At 32.5% G+C, this 18,077-nt stretch overlaps 2 protein-coding genes across 25 annotated transcripts; one reads left to right on the top strand and one right to left on the bottom strand.

Annotated features, from left to right (window-relative positions):
- Positions 1-1,089: 1,089 nt before the first annotated feature.
- Positions 1,090-9,443, bottom strand: DGK2 (diacylglycerol kinase 2). 14 transcript variants are annotated; one of them, XR_011081261.2, is made up of 9 exons: positions 9,073-9,301; positions 8,779-8,883; positions 7,302-8,417; positions 5,532-5,907; positions 5,383-5,459; positions 4,846-4,965; positions 4,579-4,763; positions 2,203-2,340; positions 1,090-1,567 (listed from the first exon to the last, which is right to left on the bottom strand). XR_011081261.2 is itself a non-coding variant. In XM_068614551.2 (9 exons), the coding sequence occupies exons 3-9, from the start codon at positions 8,385-8,387 to the stop codon at positions 1,415-1,417; spliced, it is 2,115 nt and encodes a 704-aa protein (XP_068470652.1). In that variant the 5' UTR covers positions 8,388-8,417; positions 8,779-8,883; positions 9,073-9,443; the 3' UTR covers positions 1,090-1,414. The 14 variants fall into 14 exon arrangements, 7 of the variants coding, with proteins under 7 accessions (XP_068470652.1, XP_068470651.1, XP_090155136.1 ...); XM_068614551.2 differs by having other exon boundaries at positions 4,579-4,743; positions 9,073-9,443; XM_068614550.2 differs by having other exon boundaries at positions 4,579-4,743; positions 7,302-8,435; positions 9,073-9,407.
- Positions 9,444-10,107: 664 nt separating this feature from the next.
- Positions 10,108-17,743, top strand: LOC137812517 (chalcone--flavanone isomerase 2). 11 transcript variants are annotated; one of them, XM_068614545.2, is made up of 10 exons: positions 10,113-10,192; positions 10,277-10,349; positions 10,497-11,650; positions 12,439-12,571; positions 12,869-12,940; positions 13,582-13,719; positions 14,361-14,436; positions 14,541-14,659; positions 15,107-15,213; positions 15,300-15,440. In XM_068614545.2, exons 3-7 carry the CDS (start codon positions 11,542-11,544, stop codon positions 14,362-14,364), a joined length of 456 nt encoding a protein of 151 aa, XP_068470646.1. In that variant the 5' UTR covers positions 10,113-10,192; positions 10,277-10,349; positions 10,497-11,541; the 3' UTR covers positions 14,365-14,436; positions 14,541-14,659; positions 15,107-15,213; positions 15,300-15,440. The 11 variants fall into 11 exon arrangements, with proteins under 11 accessions (XP_068470642.1, XP_068470646.1, XP_090155133.1 ...); XM_090299007.1 differs by having other exon boundaries at positions 10,135-10,331; positions 10,497-10,662; positions 11,498-11,650; XM_068614541.2 differs by having other exon boundaries at positions 10,108-10,192; positions 10,277-11,650.
- Positions 17,744-18,077: the final 334 nt, after the last annotated feature.

Below are 18,077 nucleotides of genomic sequence, written 5' to 3'. Positions count from 1 at the left end.
TTTAATAGTTGAAAGTATAAAATACTTTTACATTGTCATTCAGTTTCAGATAATTATAATAACTTTCAAAATTATTATTGTCAAAATTAACAAACTATCATAATTTCTTGAAATTAAATTGGAAAGTTGTAAACGGATGAATTTGTTAAAGTAACATTTTCATTATAATATAAAACTATATATAATTTTATTTTCAGTCATTATAATAATTGATTTTGTTGACAAGTCTAATTCAGTCTAATAGAGGTTTTGAAATTAGAGAAATGTGTAGAAGTTAGGGTAAGGTTATAAATGTGATTAGTTAGATGAATAATTCCAAGAATAATAAAGGTGTTAGGTGGTATGAATGGTAGGAGTTTGAGGGTAGCATGAGACATAGTAAACAGTTTGCCTAAAAGATGGAGAAAAATGAAAGAGAAATGTTGATGCTTAGTTCATCATGGCCTACAAAAGAAGCATCCAATAAAGAATTCGAAAAACCTCTCCGTTTGTACATGCCTCTGTCTCCCCTCACCAGCTTGTCAAATTAATTGTGATGGACAACTATACGTGATTGGTGCTACTTGCATAGTAGAAAAAATAATAGGTATACTGTCACACTGCTGACAATATAGGTAATAAAAATGTATACAACTTATTAGTTTATCAACAATTTTTCTCTCACTTTGTTTGATACAGAGCAGGGAGAGGAAGAGCATGATTGAAGAAGAAATATGAAAGAATAAAAAAAATCCACAATACTATTTTTATTTTCTATCAAACAATTCAAATTACATAATTTTAAAACATTTTTTTGTTCCTCAATTATTTTTAACCTACAAAATAACTAAATATTTAAATTCATTTTTTTTTCTAATTCAAATTCAAATTGTTTATGGTGATTTACCACAATCATGCATGGCCGTTTATTTTAATGGCCAAATCTTGTAAATAAATGGATTCAAATCCATGTCGAAACATGAACAAATCCAATAAATCATAATCGTTTGTCATCCCTATATTTGTTAGGCTACATCTAAAATATATTTAACTAAACATTTTTTTTTTAATTCTTGGAAGAATTTGAATATCAAAATCCACTATGAACACTGGCAGAAAATGTTCAGAAAAAATCTCATTACACAATGGTAACATAGTACAAATACAAGGATTTCATGAAATGATATTTTGCTGGGTTACAATATACACACAGCTTGGGGTGTTAGACGCAACGCAAACAGTAAACGGAAACCTAAATGATGCCGCCGCACATTTTTCACTCTTACTAAATTTGCCACTTAGTGGAGCTAATCTTTCTGTCTCTATTTCCAATATATTACCAAAAATGGTCCTATAAAAAGGATTAGAAGGCAAAAAGTCAAAAACCCATATGGGCAACTATGTATAATGCGTGCTAAGCCAGAGATGGATCTTTTTATGAAAGATTAATGGCCACATCCTGGAGAAGAACTTTCTTCTGAGATGCATTAATAATTCCCTTGCACTCGGCGTCTAGTAATACCTCTGTCATAATTGCAGCTGCTCTTCCCTTAGGCTCATCTTCTGAAGTCTTCCTCATCATGAATGCCTGAATTTACAACATAGGACCCTCATGTATTCAGAATTCTAGTGAACTGAACTGTCCACATTTTCTAAAGCTCAAATTTGAAGAGATCACTAAAAATAACTAATCATTTCTTTAAAATACGTTTACCCAAAAACGTGAACAAAAGGTATTATTTTTTGCCTATCCCTAAATTCAGCTTAATCGCCAACACCCATCCAGTCTTCCACTAGTTAAAGTCTACGATATTTATTCCTTTCTAATCAACAAGGGAAAATTGAGATCAGGAAAAATCTAGTTGGAGGGGAAAAGGTATTGAATAATAGAAAATCTCTTCGGCTTTTCAGACATTACCCCATCATGTGAATATAATACAAACCATTTTTAATTATTGCAACAGGGACGGACAGTCCCCCCTTCCCCTTACATGTGAATATAACACAAACCATAATTCTATCTGGATGAGATATCACTGTTTTAAACCCAGAAGATGTATGTACACAGCTTTTGAGAGCAATTGTAACTTACGTAATTAGATGGAAAATACATTCTAGACCCATATGGATAAGAACGTATTTTGCTTAAACTGCATACAATAATGTACCATTGAGTAGAAAATGAGAGTTATTTACCACAAAAATATGAAAGCATGCCGTTACCTGTCCGCGATGAGTAATTTCTAAGAATCCTGGTTGTAGGATAAATGGCTCCCCATCAATTTGAACCGGGAAAGGACTGGAACAGTGTATCGTGATGACTTTACCTTGTGCAAGCCTTCTTGCTTGTGAAAGTCCAACCTATACAGTAAACAAAATATACATATTACTAATTTACCATTAATTTTGAAGTTTAGGCTAAATTGGAATTGCATAAAACTTAGATACAGTATTTTCTCCCTTTAATTACCAATTCATACATTTTGGTCTTCCATAATTTTAAATACGTTTTATTTCTTTTATTTTAATCTAATTGAACCCTAGATCTAATATATTTATTTAAGATAATACCATCATGATATGATTTAATTTATTAAAATGTTAAAATAAATAAAATGTATGTATAATTAAATATGTTATCAAAATTGAAGATTTTCTAAAATCAGGAAACTAAGATTGCAGGGGGAAAATAGAGACTAATATCGTAAATTAGGTATTAAATGTGGACTAAAATTCAATTTAGCTAGATTTTTTTTTTCTTTTATCTGTTCCATATGCATTGCAATAAAAGATACAAGTGAAATAAATGTACAAATAAATTAATCTGTTTTGCAAAAGGTTTTCTACGATATCTAGAGTAGTCATTTCAACAAACAAGGTTTAAAATATATAATAATTTTTTATTGTTTTTTTTTTTTTTTGCCATAATAGTATGAGAAGTCCTTATTATAAGATCCTAACGGTAAAAACAGTTTTTTGGACTACAGGTATCTTCTACAAGGGACAATCCTGCTTCAGCCGAATAGGACTACGTAAGTAACAAAAAGCTTAATTAAATATTTAACGCACTTGTATACTTGAAGCTCAAACTCAAGATGAAAGCATAAGCTGGATCAATTTCATGCAGTTGACTCACGTAATTGATGGCATATTATTTGGGACAAAACTTACATATAATACCTTAGATACTATTAGTGTTGTTCTCTAATCAGATTTAGACTTTTACTTTGATAATTTGCATCTTATTAAATGCATTATATATTACCAAAGTGAAACTCTAAATATCATGGGAAGCTAGTATCAACAGTACAATAGTTACTACATGTAAGTTTTGTCCTATTATTTATTGACATTGGGTCAAACTTAAAATCTAACAAGTATGCTATATAGAAAAGTAAGATTTTCAAATCGAGAAAGATGCTATACATAACATGAATGCAAAACTTCTATTACTTTAACGGTTTACTGAGCCTTAACGGTTGTTTAATCTACAATTGAAAAATATGGGCCCCGTAAAAGTCGGCGGTGTGTGTGTGAAGGGAGGAGGCGGGGAGCAGCATAAAAAGGAAGAGGTTTTTAACAAGTTAGACAGCTAGTGAAATGAAAAGGGCGGAGGAAAGGGTGGAGATATTTGGACATTACCTACCACCAGAAGGTGGATTAAATGTGAGGGAGAGGAATGTGAAAGTTTTAGGCACCGAATAATGTAATGAAGCTTTTAGGAGGGTGGAATATTCAGTGGCGGAAGAATTTTCGTAATTGTTTAAATTCTTTCTGGCATCCTCTATGATTTCAATCTTAGCCGGGGCTACCTCTACTGTTCGGGGCTTAGGCTTATTTTGATTCCAGGGAGTCCAACAAAGAGTAAGCATACAAAATGAAATGAAATGAAATCATGATAGAAAGTATCCATTGTAGAATTTAGACCTAACCATTAGTTAAGTGATGGGAATGATCAAAACCCGTGTATACCTTTCACTTTTTAGAATGTTAAAATTTGGATCAGTTTGGCATTTTCAGTAATTACTTTGTTTATGACTATAGCACATACATAATTATATCATTAAAAGATAAAGAATACCTCAAAAGCTTTCTTAATAGTATGTTTAGACGGAGAACTTTTATATGATAATTCATTTATAGAGAATTTGAAATGTTTTATGAAATGTTGTTTATATGAAAAAAAAAACTAAAGGACATTGAAATTCTAAAAATTGATGAGTAATTTAATTACTTAGAATTATAGAATTTCAAAGGAAAAAATTTAAATACTTCATGCTTTCTCCTCTCACGTTTGTGACTCTTCACTACTCTGGGCTGTCTCGACCAAATTGTCGTGTGTCTATTGGGTATGGTAAAATTTAAAATACCTACCCAAACTGATAATTTGATATTTAAAAGTTTGAATTGATTTATCCAAATAAAACATTTTGAAAATGTAGGGAATTTAGATCAAAGTAATTCAATTTCAAGCATATCAAAATCCCCAAATTTTAAAGTTCTTGGTTCAAACCCAAGGTAAATATATTTTGTTCATTTTGTTTTAAACCAGTAGTGCAGTAGAAAAATTTAAAGTAACAAAATTATAAATTCACGTACCTGAAGTTTTCCCAGGTGCCATGCTCCACATACACATACCACCTCCAGCATTTTATCATGCATGGATTGCAGACTAAAATCATCATCATGCTCATAACCATTTTGCCAAAGATCTACTCCACCCATATAGCTCCCGATATTGAGCACAATTAAGCCCTCAGAATCCTGTTGTATGAAAGAAACAACTAAATGTTTTACATGTAAATTTAGAGTACAGAATATTCATAAAATAAATTTCTTATGTGAAAATAATAATCAGTATTTAACCTTGGGAATCTCAATGTCTCTCCCGTCAACTTCAAGCCATACTTGCCATGGCAAGTCAGCACAAGTTCTGTCCATAATATCTCTTGCTCCCTCTTTCGCATATCGCAATTTATTCAAAAACTAGTAATTGAATAATCATTGGAGATTAAGAAACCCAAGTATTAGGTAAGGAAGCATTGTATGAATTGTAAACAAGTTAAATACCATAGATAAGAGAACTCAAAAAAATAACCAAAGCTCTTTAACTGAGAAGAGCCGTAAACATGTATAAGGTATAGTAAAATAAACATTAAAATAATCAATAATAGGTTCCTATTTCATTCAACTATATGTATAGACCTAGTGCAAACCGATTTAGAATAAGGCCTATAAGCACGTAACAGCAGCATAGATTTTAATTAATATTGCTCAGTCTTTCAATAGTAGTTTAAAGAATGTACATACATTGAAAGAAATTTAAGAAAACTAGACAATTGACATGGACCAACAAAAATGAATATTTTACAATGATATACATAGAGGAAGAGAGAATCCCACCTGACTAGAAAACTTTTCAGGACTTATTTGTCGATTAACATGAAATTTATATGCAACCTTTGCATCACATCCAATGCCTACAAACGCAGGTTGTAGATGTTAGCAACTCTTAAGAAACAATCTTAGGTGGTGGTTGTTCAGTGAATTACCTAGATAGTTCATCATGGATTTAGTTTTCACTTTATTTGATTTTCCTTCAGAGCTTTCTTCTGAGATTTTAACTTTCCAGCGATCTAACATAGTGACTGCTGCATTGCCCATGTCATGCAAAAGCATGGTCAATCCACCTTCTCCATCAAGGGTAGAGAAGCCTCTTCCCCAATTCAGTACCCTGGACAAATCATTTCCAGTGCCAAGGGGAAGAATTGCCACAGGTGGAGGTGACTCATAACTGCGTCTTTCTATAGCATCAAGGACCCATGCAACCGTGCCATCCCCACCACATACCAGTACTCTAAAATATCTTACACTTTTGAAGAATTCCAGGCCCACTTCAGGGCCCTGAGAAGCACTCAATTCAAATATCTACAGTAAAATCATCAAACCACAAAATGTCCAGTGAGACTGATATCAATTTAAAAACACTATCTATATCTAGACAAGTAATGCTAGTTTATAGAAGAAAGGAAAAAGTATTTTTCATAGATAACTTGCTCCTAATTTTTTTTAGGAAGATTCAATTAAATATAAATCTGTATTTGCATACAAAGTCCACTATAAAATCATAAGAATTTCTAAGAGAGGAATCAACCAAAAGTTCTTTTTGGTGCAAAAATTGAAAGATAACAATACAATAAACATAATGTGTTGACTTTTTCTTTTAACTGCATAAGAACCAATTTTCATTTTCTTTTATTAACTTGTCCTTAGTTTTAAGAAAGAGTAAATAACCTGCCTAGAAAATCTCCTTAACTGGTAATATATGGATTCAATAAGGCACAAGGTAAATAGTCAGGAGAAATATTAAAGACTACGCAATTTGCAATTGGTATCAATGGTTAATAATGAACCTACAGAACCTATTTGGAAGGTGAAGATTGCCCTAGCTTTATAAGTTCTATTAAGTCATATACCTCAAGTCAATATAGGACTAATCCACTACCCTTAATGCTGCAATTAAGACAATCCCCAAAGAGACCACAACTAGGGGTGACCACATTGTCCGACACTCCCACTCACACCCAGGGTTACTGGCCTTGAATGTGGCAAATGCAGGTAGCCTAACAATGGATTTAAAATATACTCTACTAATTTTAGAATTTGGACTTAAGGCGTCACCCAACTCAAACCAGCTTAAGGTGAGGACTGTGCAAGCTTTATAATTTTTTATTTCAGCTATATCTCTAGTCAATGTAGGACTAAACCACCACCCTAACGGCAACAATTAAAGCAACCCCTAAAGAGGTCGTAATTAAGGTGATCTAAGAGTGACCATAATTAAGGTGACTTTGCAACACTTTAAAAAAAATGTTCCCCTTGCTTCAAGAAAATAAAAGGAATTTTTCACAGTATTGAGTTAAATTTGGAGGAGTATTTTGCATTTTCAGGAATAAGGATGATGAATCCAAATCATACAAGGTTAAGCCAGCAGGTCCTAGATTTCACGCATTATGTGATAGTGTTATAATTTTCTATTTTAAGAAAATATATGAAAAAATATTCCTTTTTCAAAATTTGAATCAGGATAACATAACACTGTTGGACAGCAGTATGAAGGAGAGAGCAAAAGTAGAATTAAAGGAATCTTGACATAAAATCCTCACTAAATATAACTACTAATCAAACAAACTCAAAAGTCATGATCCAACATGACTCTGAAAAATATCTAAAATATATATCTCCAATATGCTTAACAACAGATGTCATTACTTAAATAACAAGTAAAAAAAAAAATTGTTTATCAAAGTCAAAGTAATCACCTGAACAGGATTTAATAGCATATTCAATCTCCTATGAAGAGAAGGCCCAAGCTGACCACCACTCCTGGCATTTATGAAGATCAAAAGTGGGGTTGCATCTTGTGGCAAATCAACCAGTGTGTATTTCTTGATGTGGGTATGGGTAGAAGTTAACTCGTTTCCTAATACTCTACTCCCACTTAATTGATCAGAAAACTTTTCACTACTGGACTTATTCCAGCTGAGACCATTCAACACATATTCGAAAAGCGTTGCATCAGTAACTGAGGAACCACGTAACTTACCATTAGCATTGTAACCACCTCCCTGTTTATTGCGATTGCGTCGCTTTCTAATCTGGCCATTAACAGAAGAGCTTATAATAGAACTTAGCCGTCCTCCTTTTTGATCTTCATCAACTTCTTTGACACAAAGAGGAGAAAGGATAAATCGCCTCAAGGGACCCAAATCACAAAAGTCACCAGAATCTCTAGTCAATTTGTTATGACATTTAACATGAATGAGGCGCTGACACCACTGGCAATGCCATGTGGGAGAAGCTTTAACAAAGGGAACACCGCATGCCTCGTCACAGTAAAAACAGAAGGCAGACATCTCGTGATTTTCATACACATTAACCCATCTTTCTGACCAGTGGTGTCGAATATCGCCAAAACCAGCCTGAGCCACACGTTTGCAATCCTTTGCTGCAAACTGTGAACAAAGGAAATGAGCAGCGACACCACAAACAGAGCAACGATGGAGAGGTGTGTGTGGTGAGGCTGTTGTACCTAGATTTTGAGAAGGCCAAAGGGAAGTCAAGCAGAAACAACAAGTGGATGGCTGTTCTCTGTAAGTGAAATCTTCAACCCAAGAATGATCAGACAATGGTACTTTAAACTTTTTCCAAACTTTCTTCTTTTCTCTTGCTGCAGCTTTAATCCAATTCAACGAGGACCTACGCTGCCACTTAAGAACAGCGTATATGACTGCCATCAGTCCAAATGATCCAGTGATGAGCCATCCAAGAATAGATAAACTGGAAGCATCAGGGCTCGTGATCAACCTCAGAAATGAAATCCCTAAATCTATCATGGTTAAACTCATTCAACTGAACTCTTCCGTCAAACATAAAACCTGATCATTCATGACACACTGTCACACATTGTCATAGATACATTTAAAAAAAATACTGACAACAAGAATTATAGACAGAACATTAAAAAAAAAAAAATAGTAAATATGGCAGCAAAGCGTGATTGACTAGTGGCAATGCAGAAAAATACAAAATATATTAATCCAGAGTGGGGTTCACTAGCTTGATGCAGTTTTAAGAAACACGAATTGAGAACTATAAAATAGCACCCTTCAACTTCAACTTGCTAACTAAATGAAAAATCAGGATACATATTCTTACAGCATTTCACATTATTCCTAATCATATAACATAAACAAAGAGCAAAAAGTGGAAGCGATATTAAATTCCGAAACAACTCACAAACTAATTGCTCGATTAAGAACGAAAATAAAACGAAATTCTATGGCGTGTACGCACGCACGGTGCGGCCTTAATATTCCAAACCGAATTGAGTATTGCGGCAACCTAATATTGAAAATTGAGATAAATGAAAAAACGTTTCAGTCAGTGATTGAAAATGCAGCTTAGGATGGAGGAATCTAGAGATACGATGAACGATGAAGAAATAGAATTGATGAGAGAGATAAGAAACAATAGATCTAGGCAAGACGATGAATGGGACGAAAACGAAAGAGAGAGGAATTGGCATGAAACCTGAGAGGAAGTTAGGTTAGAGACGGAATTGGATTTTGGAGCTTAACAGAATACGGTTGCAATGCAACCCTTCTCTTCTTCGTCTTCTTCTTCCCCTTCGAAGAAGAATACGTTAATGCAAATCCTATATATTACTGTTACCATTATCAGATTTTAAAATTCAACGTTTCATTTTGATTTTATGCCCTTCCTTCCTTTCACCTCACTGAATGCAAAAGCAATAGAATATAATATATATATATTATTTAATAGTTAAATAAATAATGAAAAGGGAAAGAAACAGTTTGAGAGAGAGAAACGGAAAAAGGGCGGTATTTCCAACGCACGATGAACACGCTTCCCTGTTAGATTCACCAGAACATACGAATGCCAAACGCGTTTCATGTTTATTTACCATTTTATCCCTTCTTTTCATACAACTTATATCTTATATTATTTATAATAATATATTTCTATTTTATCTGTGATTATATTTTAAAAACTACACAATAATAATAGCAAATTTTATTATTAATGAAATTTTTATTTAATTTCTCGTTTTAAGGGTAACCTTGTACACTATATTTATATCTGTTAACAAGTTTTTTCGCCTAAATAATATAAAAAATTTATTTATCCAATAACACGTGTTTTATCTAAATAACATTTTACCAGTCAAATATCAATAAATAAATGAATAAAAATATAATTTTAATAGATTTGATAACTAAATTCTTTAAATTTTTAAAAGTGTAAGTTTAGACATGTAAAACCTTTTAAAAATATTCTTAATCTTAAATGTTTATTTAATCAAAACTAATTAATTAATTTTTTGTTTATTTTACAGAAATGTTTTTATTAAAAATTATCATAAACTATAAATATTATTAATTATATTTTTAATACAAACTAAAAAAAATAATGATTTTAAGGACAAATTAATATAATCTCAACAATATATTTAATTAAGGGCGATTGCCAAATATTTATTTCAAAAACCTGTATCAAAAGTTGATTTGAAAATCTCAATAAAAACTTATAATTATTTCAAATTCCGTCTCTCTAGATGGAATAAAAGTGTAAGAAGAAACAATCCTAACGTTTTGTAAAAATCTTGGCACATACTCACCAACCAAATAAGGTAGGTCCTGGCTTTATTCCTTGCGTCGTTCGTTCCATGTTGCGATAATGTGTTTATCAGTTTGCGATTCTCGCACGGTGCCAGGTGATGAGCACGAGAACAAGTTTGTGTTTCGTGGCCTCAGTTCGACGTCTTTGTGGTATGGTCGTTGATTAAGGTCTGCTTCAACTTTGCATGTTGCAGGGATTTGATTTTGATTTTCATGCGTTCATTAATGAAGTTTCTGACAAAAAAAAAAACTTTATAGAATGCAGTTATTCACACCAGTTCTCATGTTCTTGATTCTTTTTGAATGAAAATACAGGTTCTTGAATGTACTGAAAAGCCTATCCAGGATAAAATTAAGCTAGGGTATTAACTAGAAACATGATGAATGGAAACAGCTGTGAACATTAAGAAAAACTTGTTCTGAATTCTTTAAAAGACATTTGTCTTCTGCTGAAGTGTGTCGGTGCATTTGCTCCAAATAGGTAAACAAATTTTCGTTCTTTTTTTTTTACTGTTCAAGAGTTTTGTGGAATGGTTCAACTCACGTTTAATGTTGTCTTCTTTAATTGCCTTTTTAATGTGGTTTGATTTATGGTCTGATTTTGTGGAAGGGATACACTCGTTAACAATCTTAAGTGCTTTTAACTAATTGGGTTTTGGATTATACAGGACTTTGAATTTGGGTGATTTTGTATTTAAAATTTGGAGAGGACAATGTCACTTTTATAGCCATGAGTTGTGTGGGAGTGGTTTGAAAAGGGGGTTTCGTGTGAAATCAGTTTCTGCAAGGGATTGTGAAAATTGAGGTTCAGGTTGGATTTTGTCCTGACATTCCTAATGTCATTGATATGTGTATAAGAAGCACAATACGGACACGATACGGATTCGAAGTTACGACTAAATTAAAACTTATAGAACACAGGGAGATAAATATAATTTACTTTGAATTTTACATTTGTTCAAGAAGGGATGAACTTCTTTAGTGTGTTTATCTCTATACAAGACGAATCCTGGAAAAGATACTCTTCTTTGGGAGTTCATGGTTGCTGTTCTGTGAATCTTGTATCACAAAGTTTCTCCTCCAAAGATTCTTTTCATCACTACTTACTTTAGTCCATTACAAGGACAAATATAGTGACATCTTAGATTTTTTAGGGCTAATAAATATATTGAAAATTAAATATCAAGGACTAATTTGGTGACTGTGTAATTTTGCATACTATTTTTTTTTTTGCATAGTTTTTTAGTTATTTATGTTAAAATGTTGTTTAATTGTTTTTTGTTGGTGAATTTTTTCCTTTGAAAACTTCTGAAAAGGGACTCGACCGGGTGAGTTTTCCTTGGAGATCAAAGAAATTTATATGTTTCGTCCAAATTTTAGCAGGGGTCTTCTCAAAATATTGACGAGATGGCTCATATTCCTTTCAATCTTGACAGTCAGTTCAGCTATCAAAGATCCTGATGTAGAAGGTGTGGTAAAATTTACTGTTATTCTTTCCTCACCTGAAGCGTATGTTGTTTGAATTTAACTTTGATGCCCTGTGTTACCGTGCAAGGACATTTAAGCTTTCAATAAACCCTAAGATCATGCATGTTTGGAAAAATTGTTTGAAGTCTTCACTAAAAATGAAGAACCTCAGTTATTGTAATAATCTGACCCTTTGTTTATTTCAAGTGCAAAAAATCAGTTAGAATTTTTATATTGACAGAGGATCAAATTTAAAAGCCTAAACTCTTCATTTGTTTCTTTGTCTTTATTTTACGATTTAGTTCTTATACTAGAAAATTTCAAGTTTTAAGTTCCTGTACTTGTATGCAAGCTAAGTGATTCCTATAGTTAAGAGCAGAGAAGAACTTTTGGCAGTATTAAACAGTTTCAATAACTTCTAGACAATTATAAACCACTGGAAAAAACTATGTAGAAGTAAAACTAGCAATTTTTTGTTATATAAACTAAAATTTAAAAGAAAAACAATTTTAGAGATCAATTGAATAGTTTAACCAATTTTTTATTGAGTTTCATTACTTTGGTAATTTGTCATTTAGGATCACTCTTGTGTTGCACCATTCTCACGAGTCATCTTGGATGCTTTTACATGTTATAGTTAGATTGTTACTACATTTGTTTTAACAAATACTTTTTTTACTATGTTGTTCTATGATTCGAGAATAACTTCAACCATACTTAACATTTTTTTATTGTATATTGATACTCTTAACTGAATTGGTCTGAGCTAACTATTTTGCCTAATACCCAGGTGAAGCTCTGCTTGATCTTTTACATTTCCTGAATGATTCCAATAAGCAAATAACGGACTGGGATAGTCATTTAGTTAGCCCGTGCTTCAGCTGGTCTCATGTCACTTGTAGAAACGGACATGTCATATCACTGTAAGTTCATCATCTTCGAAAGCATTAATTGCATGTTTGGTTAGACATTTGGAACCTCGGATCCGTGTTTCTGGATGTGAAAAATAGAAGTTATTCAAAGTAACTTCAACTTCAATGTGGATCATGGATCTATATTTGAATTGATCTGACGCAAAATCAAACATTCAATAAATGTTTTTTATTGCTATTATATTCTTAGTCCAGTCTCTTCATCCTTTATTCAAACATCTTTATTGCATATAGGAACCTCTCAAACATTTGCTGGAATTTAACTTGTCAGTGTTATTCAATCTACAGGGCCCTGGCTTCGGTTGGATTTGTTGGAACACTGTCTCTCTCGATTACCAAGTTGAAATATTTGGTTAGCGTGTAAGTTGTCTTCATGATAAGTTGACATTTATAAGATTGGCATCTACTGCTGCTATACTAATCCAGATAACCAGATTATCATCATTTATCTCAAGTAGTCATTCCTAGAATTAGGAATATGGTGCCATAAAAATTAAGGTCGTGTTTAATGTACTTCTGTAAATCCAAAATGCATAATTCCTTGTTGAACTGATTTTCTGTCAAAAGCTTGAAAATTCATGTTCTGAATCAGATCACCATTTCACTTAAATAATTTGTCATTATGAATTCATTCCTAGTTTGTAAGCAAGCTATTTCTTGTATTTTCTTATTGAAAGAAATCGATGTAAATATGATAAATGGTTCAGTACAACAATTATTGACATATTTCACTTGTACACAATAAAAAAAGAATAATCTTCCTACAAAAACTTTAATTCTATTAACTTTATTTGAACTCCGTTAATAGATGAGGTAGTTGAGCAAGTGTTTAGTCTTTCGTGATTGCCAAGTGTGTTAAAAACAAAATATACCTATACTTGTTGTACTGAATCAATTATCTAGCATCTAAAATATATCCCACTCTTTGGTTTAGTGAAAGAGATTGACCAGTGATGTGTTTTTTTTCTTTACATCATATAGTGATCTGTCTGGTAATGCAGGAAACTGCAGAACAACAATCTTTCAGGACCCTTGCCCGATTACATTTCCTACTTGAAAGACCTACAGTATCTAAATCTTGCTGACAATAATTTTAATGGTTCTATATCAGATAAATGGGATGAACTATCCAATCTCAGGTATCTGTAAAGCATCACTTTCCATTTCTCTGGTCTTTCCATCCTTGGATAGCTGTATTTGTAAAAAGAGATTTAAAAATAAGGGCTTCTTGGAGGGGTAAACAGTTCAAATTTGAAAATGATGGCCTCATATGTGGTTCAGTGTTTTTGAGAATGAACAACTGTTCCTCAAGCAATAACAAATCCTAAAGGATCAGCAAAACTAAAAAAAATTGTATCTAGAAACTACTATTTCTTTAACTTTGACCTTTCATTATAAGATTTAATGGTTAATATTTATTCCTTTCTCACTCTCACATAAAAAAGGTTCTTCTCAATATATATATATATATATATCATAATTATATTTGCTGATCTGTGCAAAATGTGGTGTCTATCTATGAGAAGACTTCTTGCTTTGTTTTGTATGATCTGTGCAATGTGTTGTTAGTAAATTATATTTGGATGACATAGTTTAGAGGTTGACTTTTGGGGGTTTAATGGGGAACCAAACTGATGAGTGGTTAGCATGAACTTTTGAGTTATGTTGTTAGCTTCTCATAGTCCTAGCTTTATTCATATAAATGTTTGAAATTGCCATATTTCTGCTACATTGTGTAATGATGCTAATTTTCTGTTTTAATTGCTGTCATATTTATCAGCTAGTGCTTTGGTAGAGACATTGGGGGAGCGAATATTCAAACCTTCCCTGTCAACTCTAATGGGTGAAAATACAAAGTAATTTTCACATTATATTTTCTTGTTTTTGTATATAATGCTGCAAGATGATTGTATAATTGGATAAAATTGTTTTACAAAGTTCTGTAGCTTAGTGTTTCTAGGTTTGCTATTTGTATCACCTGCGAATCCCGTATGTAGCTGCAAAGAAGATGCAGGAGTTGCACGGTAATTCAGCTGTTATTTTGACCCTGTCAGGAACCAAGATTCAGAGGATACTCACGTAAGATCCTGACATTTCATTGCAGAAAATAGGAATAACGTAGGGTAAAAACATATATTGAGTTATGTGTTAATATTTTCAACTTATTTGGGAGATTCCCATATATCTTATTTGATTATTATCTCCCTAAGTAATTAGAACATTGTGCCTAGGTAGTCTTGTTTAGATTTAGCTCTGTTGTTTGGTTAGACTGCAACATCGCTTCCTGATCATAATACTGTTATATTTATATCTGGTGGGGTGTGCACCTTTAATAACATTAAAGTTTATAATATTCAATAGTAAAATTCATGTGTTTCTTTGTACCAACAGTTGATACACTGTTGTACACCTTTAATAAAGTTGAAGTTTATCATATTTAGTAGTAAAATTCATATGTTCCTTTGAATTAACAGTTGCTGTTAACAGATTCCAATTTTTGATTACTGAAATGTGTTTTGTTTGTAGTTTGAGAGTAGCTCTGGAGCTGTTCATGATATGGCAAATATAATTATATAGAAGTTTTGGGACTCAGCTCTTAATCTAGAACCATCAGACGATTCCGATACTCATAGGTAGTCTGGTTGTGCAAATGTTTAAAGAAAATGATTGTTTTTGTTCTGATCCATAAATTGACGACCTATTTGATGCTCTATTGCAGTGAAATTTCTGGGGCAGACACAGCAAAGTCTGGATGTCAATCTGTAGGTTATGCAAATTCATTTGCCTTCAAATTAGAGGATCTCAGTGGTCGCGTGCATAGATTCAACTGTGGTGAGTTGACTGCTTTGGTAAAGCATTGGTAAGAGTCCTTTCTCTCTAATACTTTTGCGTGTAGATTTTTGCGTGTAGATTTTTGTTCAAGTGTAGGTTTAAAACTTAGTTAAATGCTTCTAATAGGATGGGTGTTTAACAAAGTTGTTTTCTTGAAATTTTGTTTGTATTTAAGTCAAAATTAGTTGTAATGAATAATAGTGAAAGTATTAATATAATATACTTGTTTTTAGTTTTTAGTTATTTTTGGTTTTTTACATATTCTAACTTAAGATTTTATTTTTAAACAACATTATATATATAATATTAATCTTTTTATAGTTTTGGGACCTTTAAAAGTTTTTTTCTATCTTCTTATTTTTTATAACCGTAATTATTTTTTTATCTTCAAATTTCTTATAAAAATCATTTACTTATTTTTACTTTTTTTTATATATTTTCAACTTCAACTTTTATTTTTAAACACATATACACCAATAATTTTCATATAGTTTTCAACTTTTAAAAGTTATTTTTTGATCTTCTAGTTTTTTATAACCATTGTTATCATTTTGTTTACATGTTTATACACCTTATTTCATCACTTTTTTTTAATGTTTTGCAGAATTATATAAACCTTATATTTTGCATTGAATGCTTGATGGCGCCACCTTCCATTTCCCATTCCTCTACCTACCCTTCATCAACCCTCCCCTCTTTATATTCAATTTTTCTTTTCATTTCACTTCAACCCATCAAATTCACTCACTGCTTCCAATGTCACTCCCTTCCGTAACCGCCCTAGACGTCGACAACGTCACTTTCCCTCCCACCGTCAACCCTCCCTCCTCCGCCACCGCCTTCTTCCTCGCCGGCGCCGGCGTCAGGGGCCTCCAGATTCAAGACAATTTCGTTAAATTCACTGCCATTGGAGTCTACCTCCAACCCAATGCCGTTCCTCTTCTCTCCGTCAAGTGGAACGGCAAGTCTGCTCCCGAATTAACGGATTCCGTCGAATTCTTCAGAGATATAATTACAGGTAATTAACTAACTAACTACTTTTTTGGTCTTTTACCAACTGCCTATAAAGATACTGACAAAACAAAACCCTCATTTTTCAAATAATTATTATAGAAATTATTTTCATTTGTTATATCTAAGTAAGAATTTTATGTTCAATGTAAAAAATTGTACAGTCTCAGTGATAACAAGTGTCAGTGTAGTGTGAGTTTATATTATTTTTTTTTATTTTTTTTTCAGCAGTGAGTTTATATTATACTACAGTTTCAGTGATTCACAAAAAACACTTTATACTTCATAAGATATATAATTGAATTCACAATCTTCGGTTTTTTCTCCTAAAATTTCCTTGTTACTAATTTTACAAAACAAAAAATATATTAAATAATGATATAATCAAATGAATGTTGTGGATGTAGCATCTTTGGTTGTGTGCTAGGTAATAGTGTTTTGAAAATGTGACTGTAAACGTGTATGGGAAGCTCGTTGTAAGGTTTAGAGATATGGTTTCAGCATGTGAATGCGAAGAAACTAAAAGGATGTTTTGTTCACTGTTCAGGTCCGTTTGAGAAATTTATGCAGGTAACAATGATCTTACCCTTGACGGGGCAGCAATACTCAGAGAAAGTGTCAGAAAATTGTGTAGCCATTTGGAAGTCTCTTGGGATTTACACTGAGGCAGAAGCTGAAGCAATAGACAAGTTTGTTTCTATTTTCAAAGACGAAACGTTCCCACCAGGCTCCTCTATCCTTTTCACAGTGTTGCCTAAAGGATCATTATTGGTTAGTGATTATTATGTTTTCAAAGTACGTTGTTGTTGTTGTTGTCATGCATCAATTTCACGTCATGCCATGGTTATTCCTATAAATTATCCACTCTCATCTATTTTGCTTACTCATGTATGTTGTTCCAAGAAACATTAGTACATCTTTTTCATTATTTAATTGATTTGCAAACAGATAAGTTTCTCTAAAGATGGAGCCATTCCGGAAGAAGCCAGTACTGTTATAGAGAATAAACTGCTTTCAGAGGCTGTGTTGGAGTCAATGATTGGTAAGCATGGCGTCTCACCTGCAGCAAAACAGAGTTTGGCCTCCAGATTATCTGAGTTATTCAAAGAGGGGGGTGTCCCTGAATCTCATAACTGATTTTATCACCATCCGATGATGAAAATCTTTTACCACTTAATGTGCTACTAATAAATAATGGGGAAATTTCAGATTTTATAAGTATGTTCAAGTCTAGTAGTAACACTTGTGCTGTTGTCGTTTGTTGTCTACGTACTGAAATTTGTATTTGATTTTTCGTTCTGAATCAACTAATTATCCTTATCTGTTTTGCATACTTGAGAATTTCTGCTGATGGGAAATCAAACATAATACATGAAATGTGAATGAAAAAGTACGTTTAGTTGTGAAAAAGTAGGCAACTTAATTTGACTCACCTTTATAGTAAGTTAAAAAAATGTCAATTTGGCTCAACTTAATTCGGCAGCCTTGTTCATAGGTTGACTAAAGAATCAGACAGAAAATAAAAAAAGGATAAAATGTAAAGTAAAGCTCATTAAGTTTAATTTTATATTAATTTAATAATGCATAATGATAAGACTGATGTAAATTAAAGATTGTGGCTGAGCTAAAAAAATAGTTTGATCAGGTCTAATTC

The sequence above is a fragment of the Phaseolus vulgaris genome, chromosome 2 (genome assembly GCF_051622355.1).
Source record: "Phaseolus vulgaris cultivar YP4 chromosome 2, ASM5162235v1, whole genome shotgun sequence".
Lineage (NCBI taxonomy): Eukaryota > Viridiplantae > Streptophyta > Magnoliopsida > Fabales > Fabaceae > Phaseolus > Phaseolus vulgaris.
This window is presented reverse-complemented; position numbering and strand designations above follow the sequence as displayed.